Below are 9509 nucleotides of genomic sequence, written 5' to 3'. Positions count from 1 at the left end.
ATGTAAGGTATATCAAATGCCAAATTTCCTATTTTCTGGTAAGTTTTGATGAAGGCCTGAAGTTGAGAAAACAAGTTGAAAGTACTTTCAAGTTTGTGTGTGAAAAAAAGAAAAGTAACTCCTGAGTACTTATATGTTATTTCAAGCAATACTTTTAGAAATTCTAAAATTCATGTCTCACCCTGTCCTATTTACAACTGGGAATAGAGACTCAGGTTTAAGTGACATCTTGACGATTCAAATCCAAATTGATGAAATCCAAATTCTATGTCCCAGCGTCTATAGGTTGTCGTCTCCCCAAATAAGCGTGCATTTTTCTTTTGTCCTTTTCAATTCAGCACCCATCTTTCGTCATGGTTGTGGTATACTGAGAGCACACAAAGTCAGATTCTGTTTCAAAACCATTTTGGAGGGCAAGCCAGGGTTATAAATACCTTTAATCCCAGCACTAAGAGGCAGGCATAGGTAGATGTATATGAATGAAAGGCCAGCCTCATCTACCTGCTAAGTTCCAGGATAGTCAAAGCTATAGGGTGGGACCCTGCCTAAACACACACACACACACACACACACACACACACACACACACAAACAAACAGCAAAACAGAAAAAAAAACAAAACAAATTTGATTTTCATGGGGAATGAATCATAAGCAAGCTGACAGAGTGAGCTGGGAAAAATAATTGGATGTTGACGTAAGAAAAGTGGACACATAGTTTATCTCATTATTACCAATCACCCACTCATCATAAACCTGTTAACAGTACATATTTATTCTCTTGAATGACACAGTTTTAGAGACATCCTTTATTAATACAGTTATCAAATTAATTTGCTATTATGAGCTTTATTTTTAGTATTATCATTTTCTAGATTACATAATTATGTTCACAGAATGTTTGATAAAAACAGACTTGTAAAGATAAGACTTATGACATGATGCATTATTTTTGATGACTTGAAGAATATAATAAGTAAAGAAAAATTAGGAGACTAGTGAAGAGGTTTTATACTATTAAACAAATTTCTTTTAGCATAGAAGAGGAAAATAATCTAAAATATAGCCAAGGTACCATCACATCTTCTCCCTGAAAGTAAGAGAGTATAGAATTTCAGTACTAGTAGGCTCCTTTGAATAAAATTGTTTAGCTTTTTTGGAAATTGCTTGTTAAAGAAACAAAAATATCGCACTGGAAGTTCTACACTGACCAGAGTTCACACTGTACTGAAATACCTTTCAAATTTTGGTACAATGACTTGAATTGGTTTGTATGATACAACAGCACATTAGTGATGCTCTTCTCTGCTGACTGTGTTCCTAATGGCCCTTTTCATTTGAAGACTGTTCAATGTTGCTTCTTCCAGAAGAGTTGGAAAAGGCTCATAAGAATTTGGAAAGACTTTATTGTTCAGTTTGCTCATTAAATGACATTGCTTGCCTTTCTATGTGTGTTTTTATTTGTAGTGTAATTTCAAGGATGCCTTTCTAATAAACTAATAATGTAGCCTCAGTATCCAAGTTCATTTAGACAAACATCTAACCATGGTTATATGTAGTATATTTAGTAATTAATTAATTTTGAAATTGTTCTGTCATTATACAATTCTTTTATTATTTTAATACTTTATTTAAAACAAGGGGATATTGACATTATCACAATGTTTAACCTGCAAAGTGAAAAGATGACTTGAGAATACTGACTATGTAGAGAGCATGCAAGTTCTTTTATATAGAAGAAATATACTCAGTATTTATGTGACTCATATAAAATTTATAGTATAGGCAGTTATGATTATAAAAAGTTAATTTTGATTTTTTAAGACTTAGGTAAATATTATAATTGGTATGGTCTTTGTAGACAGATATAAACACTAACTTGTTTCTCCACAATCATTATGCTAAGAATTCTTTGTTAATTTTCTGATGAATTTTTTTGTAAGAATTATCAGGGCATTTAAGCCATAACTTTGGCAAAAATACATACCAAAACTTCCAAGTGATTAAGATAATGTCTTATGGTTCTCTTAGGTGATCAGTCTTGGCCTAGTGAGAAAGAAAATTCACAAGAAGCTCATATTAAAATTAAAATCAAGTTACACTCTGATGCATTGATTTAAAATAATATTTTTTAGCTGTTTTTATCCAGAGTTAAGGCCATATATTGTATTACTTTTACCTTTATTGCAATGTTTGACCTTATAAATTATGTTCTCATTAGATAAGAAAACAATTAATTTCATAAAATGAATCTTTGGTCACTCTACCTTCTGTTCTGGAAGTACTGGAGCAATAGTTGGGTCTAGGGCAGAAGTGAAAACATGGTCGGTGCTCGGTTTTGGTGAAGTGGAAGGCATGAAAACTCCTGCATTGTCACGCTTAAAGTTGACTGGTTCTCTTTGTGAATACAGAGGCCCTCCTTCTGTTGGCTGTAGAGATGAAGAACAGGACAAAGTGGTTACATCTTCAAGAAGATGTTCAAAAAAGGGGAGAATATGAATCTGAAGGGTTGAGAGGCATCACATTAAACAATATGTGTCTTTACTATTTGTTTTTTAGCTCATAAACTGCCTTAGAAAGGTTGTGATTCTATTTCACAAATATGGTTATATATGAACTACTTTTAATTTATTCTTTGAGAATATCATACATGTATGCAAAGTGTTATGATTATATCCACCCCATCATTTTCCCTTCTAACTTCCTCTGGAGTCTCCTAGCACACAGCTACCTCTCAACTTCTGGTCCTCCTCCTCTTTTTCCTCCCTCTTCTCTGCTCCTCCTCATCTTCTTTTTTTAATTATAACCCCACTGCATTCAATTAGTGACGTTATTAGACATATTGGTGTGTGTCGTCCGTTAATGCATGGGTTAACTATCAATGACTACACCACCAAAGAAAAATGACTTCCCCCTCCAAGCCATCAGTTGCCAATAGTGCCTCAGCTTTTAAATAAGGAGCTCAGAAGAGTTCCTGGAAAAAGTTTCTCAGTAAATGGTTGAGGAACTGAATGATTTAGATCTTGACTAACACAGATTACAGGGACAAGGTCAATAATTGTTGATGTAACAGTATGTGGTAGTTTAAATGCAATTGGCCCCAATAAGCTTAGAGGGAGTGGCACTATTAGGAAGTCTGGCTTTGTTGGAATAGGAATGGCCTTGTTGCAGGAAGTGTGTCACTGTGGGGTTGGGTTTTGAGGTTTCCTATGCTCAAGACACTGCCCAGTGTCTGAATGTACTCCATCTTGCCTTCTGATAAAGATGTAGCAAGCACCATGTCTGCCTGATGCTACAATGCTCCTGCCTGAACATCTGAAACTGTAAGTGAGCCACCCCAATTAAGTGTTTTCCCTATAAGAGTTGCTGTGGTCAAGGTGTCTCTTCACAGTAATAGAAACCCTAACTAAGATACATACATTAAAATGAATACTACTGAAGGAATTTTTAAGTTCTCACTTGCCAATTTCCAGTTACTTCAAGGTTTTGTAGGGAATCTTACCATCCCAGGAGTTTCAGGAGCTGTGCCTACAAAGGAGTCAAAAGCTAAATGCTGCTGTCCTCCTTGCACATCCTGAAGAGGCAGAAAATTCAAGATGTCTAAATCCGCAATGGATCAGTATACATTGTTTTGCCAACCAAAACACTGAAGCACACCCCAACTTCTTAAGTTAAGAGTTTAGAATTGAGAAAAAGAAAAGCAACTGTGAGTGGGAGAAAGCTATTCTGACACTCAGTTCTGCTTCAGGTCTGGAAGTCTGGAAAGCATTGACCTCAAGAAAGGCAGTTTCTGAACATGATGAAGTTTGGAATATGAGACTTTCTAATGTCATTGAAAGAGACGCCTAAGAGACCAAGCACAAGTGTCCTTACATCCTGGCTACTACTAGTGACTTGCTCTCCAGTTACAGCCTCAGACTTGTTCCATTACCTTCTGTCTAATGCCTGAAGACATTCAGAGAACACCCCTACTTCCTGAGCATGCTCATTCCTGAGCTTACTACTACTTGAGGATTCTCCCCTCCAAAACTATCCAATGTAAGTTCTCTAAGTTCATGCAAGTCCATATAAGAAATCTTTCTATGGTTTCTTATACGTGTCCCCATAGCAATGTGTGGGTAATTCTGACTTCATCCATCTAGAAGTGTGTTCTTGGTGTTTTTCATCTGAAAGATACCCATGTGTTTAATAGAGAACCAAGTATGAAATATAGTTTTAGATAACAAAATTATGCATTTACTCACAGGTTCTGCTTGCTGTGGTATGTATCCAAATTGATTATAGAATGGTATCTGTTAGATTTTTGAAAAAGGTATTAGATTTATTATGATAGTTTTTGTCATAAATTTCTGAGACACAATTACTTAACATCAAATATATTTCACATTAATTAAATGCTTTTTGGAAGTCCACGTGTTAGTTTGCAAAAATCATCATTAAATGTTAAGACATCTTTTAACATGTATCATGTGACATCTGAACTTAAATTAACTTCTCAAAATTTGTGCTAGATTTAGAAATCAAAATACACGGTTATCAAATTGTGCTTCAAATTCTAGTGACCACAAGTACTTTTCTTTGCAGTCTTTCATATTTTTGTATTTTCATAATAAGCACATATGTGTATTTATACATAAATGATGAGTACTTGTAGATTCTGAATGTGAGAAAAATCCAATTCAGAAAAGAATCAGTTTTGAACCTGGTTTTATTAGAACCATTTACTGACTTCATTCCTTGAGTAGTCGTGTATTGTCACATTAGTCTACAGTGTGCTACTAGGAGAGACACCATGTCCTGTTCTGTGAGTGCAAGTGACTGAGTAGAGCACATGCACTAACCAGCCTCAGTTATTCTTTTCTCAGGATACTTACCTTTTTCTGAAATTAGAACAATCAGATTCAAACCAAACCCTCATAGTACCTGTTCCTCAAATAGCTGTGGTCCTGTTTGCTGGGGTGATGCTGTGACCGCTTGTTGAGGTTGCTCCCAGGGTAGAAGCATGTAAACTGGGTAGTATCCAAGCATCTATGTGCAAACAGAGAAGTACACAGGAGACTCCATTAAATCAGGATGAACAACGTTTTTCACTCTTTTAATGTCAGTAACATTTAAAGCTGGTATTATAGGTATGAATACTGTTTCAAGCAAATTTGAACTGTGCATAGCAGTTTTACACTGGTTATCAAATTTAGAAACAACTTGTACCTGAGATGATACTGGACTTTTAAGGTTACATACTTAAACAATTTAGGATACAGTAGATTCAACTAAACAAAGGGAACATGCATTCTTTTAACAAATAACATCTTGAAAATGTTATACATAGGTTAATATGTAAGTCTCTAAGGAGAGGATAGTCTGTGTAGTGTATTTTCTATAATTTTGAGAATCATAATTCTACAGAATATGATATTATAAGTTCTGCCATAAAGAGCACTGTTTCCTCTGGCAGAGGACCTGGGTTTGCTTGCCAGCATACCCATGGTGGCTCACAACCATCAGTGACTCCAGTTTTAAGGCATCCAATGCTGTCTTCTGACTTCTTGAGGTGCTGCATGCACGTGGTGCACATGCATACACATAGGTAAAACACTCACTAATGCAAAATAAATAAATCTGAACATATTTTAAGAATAATCTTTATGGATTTTAGAATATTATAGAAACCTGGGAAGCAACAAATAAAGAAAAGCACCACCGCCCGTAAAGTCATATACTGGTTTCTAGTAACGTCTCTGTGTGCTTGTGTGTAATGAATGTGTGGAAAATAATGAGCACGGTACATGGATACATTTTTTAATGCTGTTTTATGTTTTGTATCATCAAATGATTATATTTGATATAGGATACATTTTTAATGCTGTTTTATGTTTTGTATCATCAAATGATTATATTTGATATAACATTTGAAGATAATTGCAGCCATGTTTCTGAAATGAATACAATTTGCCTAATAGATTTTTACCCCGGACAAAAGTAAAAATCACCCATTAAGCATTCAGAAACCTAACAATGTTTGTCTGGTCAAGTTATGATATCTTGGGCCTAACGCAGGCTTAGGCATTTGTAATTTTCAAAATTCCCCACTAAGCTTTTTGTGTTGAGAGCTAATGGATTAGTGGTTTAAAAAGGGATAGAGGACTGACTTCTATTTCAGCTCTTTAGTTCATTGGGCTAAGATACTTAATCTCATTAAAACTATGTTTCCTGGGCCTTAACATGAAGTAATTGTGTTTGTCACATATCTGACTCTATATATACTTAACAATATACAATGAGATAATGTCTAAAATTGTGTTATTATGTGACGGCAGTGGGAGTGAAACTTAATTGCATAATTATACTGCTAGAAGAGGCAAGCGGTGTAACTTTGTTTGAACAAGTCAATAGTCTTCAAATGAATAATGACTTATATATAGCCCTATTTGAATCTGATGTATTATACAATTAATTATCCTAATATCAACAGGGTTTTCTATGTTAACATAATAAATTTATTAGTTAATGTCAGTTTAAGTTTTTTTATTGAAGGGAAATTTTCATTTAATTATAGTGTGGACTCAAATTATAAATACTGTATACAGGAGGCTGGGAAAGTTTCAGTGGAGTTTTATAACATGAATAATGTGTGTTAGTGCTATAATAAAATATAATTATTATGATGTTTGCTATTTATATCCACATATCAGATATAAATGCAGGATTCTCCAAAACAAAATTTGAGAGGGTACAAAGTCAGCTCATGGTATTGGTCATTACTTGTTCCCCAGTGTTGGCACTTAAATACAGAGAAGATGTGATATTGGGCTTTCTTCCCTTCTGCATAGTGATGTCATAGGTCCTAGAGATCCTTGTTAGTGGTCTACTGTTAAAGAATCAAGGAAGCCCAGCATCAGCAGATGTCTAGAGGCCAACGATGGTGCCTCTAGCTAGTGATGGGTGGAAAACAGGTGTGAAAGCCCTGATGCTGGAGACCTAGGGGAGCAAGAGGGTGTACTATGGAGAGTACAATGAGCCATTTCTGTGTTAGTCACAGAATTCTTTTCACTCACCTGTGTTTGATCTTGAGGCACTTTAAAGGGAACCACGTAGGACATCTAAAGAAAACAAACAAACAAACAACAAACAATCCCAGAAAACCATATAAGCAAATCATACTCTTGACCTGTTACTTAAACTTTTTTTTCCCCCCAGACAGGGTTTCTCTGTGTAGTTTTGGTGCCTGTCCTGGATTTCACTCTGTAGACCAGGCTGGCCTCAAACTCACAGAGATCCACCTGGCTCTGCCTCCCAAGTGCGGGGATTAAAGGTGTGCGCCACCACCGCCCAGCTACTTAAAATTCTTGATCTGCTTTCCCTAGAGCTAACTTCCCATGTATCATTTGCAATTAGAAATATTCCACCAAAGTTTGTCTTCTACACGAGTTGTAATTTATGCAAATTATGCATCCACATGTTGTTTTAACTCCTGACTACTGACTATATTCTAGGATAATTGATTTTAACGTTATTTTTAAACTAAAAACCAGAAAATACAAGGAGATACTTCCCGTGGTGAGTGAAAGAGCATAGAAGAAACAAGACATAAGAAGACTTCTATCGCATTTCAAAGCTAATTCACAACAACCTTTATGTTCTGTCTTACAAGATGGAAGAGGCTCAACTTACAAGGTTCACACCCTGTTGGGGCTGTGGTGGTGCCTGCAGCTGGGAGAGTTCTGGCTGGCCAGCCTGGCCTCCTTGGGCAAGCCCAACCTGTCCTGAGAAAGGTAGCTGATTTGGGAATAGCCCAGCCAAGCTCTCTAGTGTTGAGAGTGGGAACTGTGGGCGTCCTGGGACCTGAGCCTGCTGCTGCTGCTGCTGCTGCTGCTGCTGCAGAAACCCAGGGAAGGAAGGAATCCAGGAGTTAAATGCACTCTGTGAAAAACAAAGATAGAAAGGGAATATTACTCTCTCATATTAAAAAAAAAAAAGAGCTTGAAATCAAGCCTGAGTAATAAAGACAAAAATGTAGACAATTTTTATAATTCAAATGTTATGAGAAGATGGCAACTTGACTACTTATAAACCTCACAAATTGTGAGGTTTTCAACTGTTTAGAAATATGGGATGCAATGAATTGATAAAAAGAGCACAAGTTTCTTCGGATATTTGATTAGATTCATTTTTTTTTTCTGTTTCTACTCCTCTTGGTTGGCTAGGTACGGCTTTGTTTTAAAATAGTTAACTATCTCAAAAGTCATCAGAATTAATGCCAGGCACATACCAAATTCTTAACCATATAAATGGATGCATTTTGTTTTCATTCCATACCATAAGAAATGCTCGTTAGAAATACACCCCCTCTGAATTGATTATTTACATAGCGGTACCTGAAATTGCAGTGGCAAAAGTTGACCATTATTCAGATTCAGGAGTAACTAGAGAAGGAGAGACAGTAGGAGAATGAGACAACTTCGCCTTCTGAAATGTTTTCCACAGAGAGAGCACAAGTCAGAGCTAGTTGATCAGCTTCTGCGGCGAAGTGACACATCTCTCCACTAAGACTGCATTAAACCACAGCGATTAGAGGTTAGAGTTGAAAACACGGGCCAGGTTTAACAATGCTGCCCCTGCTGTGTGTGAGACGGCACAGTTTTAGCTCATGCCAGTGGTTTGGGTATTTTATGTTTATACATCTATACTTAATGCCCACATCAGTACTACTGGAACAAAGCATACAGGTGGGACTATGTTTGGAGAAGTTATGATTACACAAGGAAGACAAAGCAACCTTTTAGGAGCTACCTGGTAGACAAAGCAACCTTGTGGCTTGGAAATAGGTTTAGAGATGTCTAAGACCTGGATGCAGACTTTTATCTCTTCCCAACGTGTTTTCACTTATAGGACACAGGAGAATGTTTTAATTACTTAAACTAACCTCATGACTGTTGCTAGCAGACAATAGGCGCTGTGAGACAAGCTAAAAAAAAATAAAGAAAGAAAAATGATGAAGGAAGGGAATTGCATAGGTTTACATGATGAAATCAAAAGCACCATGAACCACTTACCGGGGCTGAAGATGTAGCTCCTATGAGTCCAAGAAGAATTATAATTTTCATTTTCAGATGATATACCTACATGATAAGTTGTAATACTTAGCTTTAAAACATACTCTTTGCTTAAAATTTCATGACAAAAATAAAGGCATGACAAAATTTGTTAGATGGTATTGTCAAATCCAAGTAGTTGTTGAGTCAGTTTCTCTATATTTTCTTATGTTTTATGGCTCAAAATAAAAAGTCATCTTTATGACTATCTCTCAATGTAGATATTTATGGGGAAATTGTTTGCTTGACCATAAAGCTCATTTAGTGGCAGGTGATGTGGCCATATCACTGTTAGTAGCCTCTGATGGAAGGGAATGTATTCTCCAGTTCATGGAGCACCCTGCCTGGGGTCGACTGACTGGGTCCTTATTATTAGAATGATCTTAATATCTGCAGTGAAAAAGTATCACAACAAAGA

The 9509-nt window shown here is 36.2% G+C and overlaps 1 protein-coding gene across 1 annotated transcript; it reads right to left on the bottom strand.

Moving 5' to 3' along the window:
• Window positions 1–940: 940 nt before the first annotated feature.
• On the bottom strand, window positions 941–9103 carry Odam (odontogenic, ameloblast associated). The gene is made up of 11 exons (XM_028863988.2): window positions 9053–9103; window positions 8923–8964; window positions 8375–8422; window positions 7671–7919; window positions 7055–7099; window positions 4923–5027; window positions 4244–4291; window positions 3502–3573; window positions 2267–2428; window positions 1987–2045; window positions 941–1089 (listed from the first exon to the last, which is right to left on the bottom strand). Exons 1-10 carry the CDS (start codon window positions 9101–9103, stop codon window positions 2016–2018), a joined length of 852 nt encoding a protein of 283 aa, XP_028719821.1. The 3' UTR covers window positions 941–1089; window positions 1987–2015.
• Window positions 9104–9509: the final 406 nt, after the last annotated feature.

This window comes from Peromyscus leucopus, chromosome 10 (assembly GCF_004664715.2).
Source record: "Peromyscus leucopus breed LL Stock chromosome 10, UCI_PerLeu_2.1, whole genome shotgun sequence".
Classification (NCBI taxonomy): Eukaryota; Metazoa; Chordata; class Mammalia; order Rodentia; family Cricetidae; genus Peromyscus; species Peromyscus leucopus.
The sequence above is the reverse complement of the archived record's forward strand: the minus strand, read 5'-3'. Positions and strand labels throughout refer to the sequence as shown.

Coding starts and splice junctions, on each gene's coding strand:
- Odam (XM_028863988.2), bottom strand. CDS start 9,103: ATGAAAATTATAATTCTTCTTGGACTCATAGGAGCTACATCTTCAGCC. Junction 8,423..8,922: donor CTGCTAGCAACAGTCATGAG/GTTAGTTTAAGT, acceptor CTCCTTCTCTAG/TTACTCCTGAATCTGAATAA. Junction 2,429..3,501: donor CTCCTGAAACTCCTGGGATG/GTAAGATTCCCT, acceptor TCATCTCTACAG/CCAACAGAAGGAGGGCCTCT.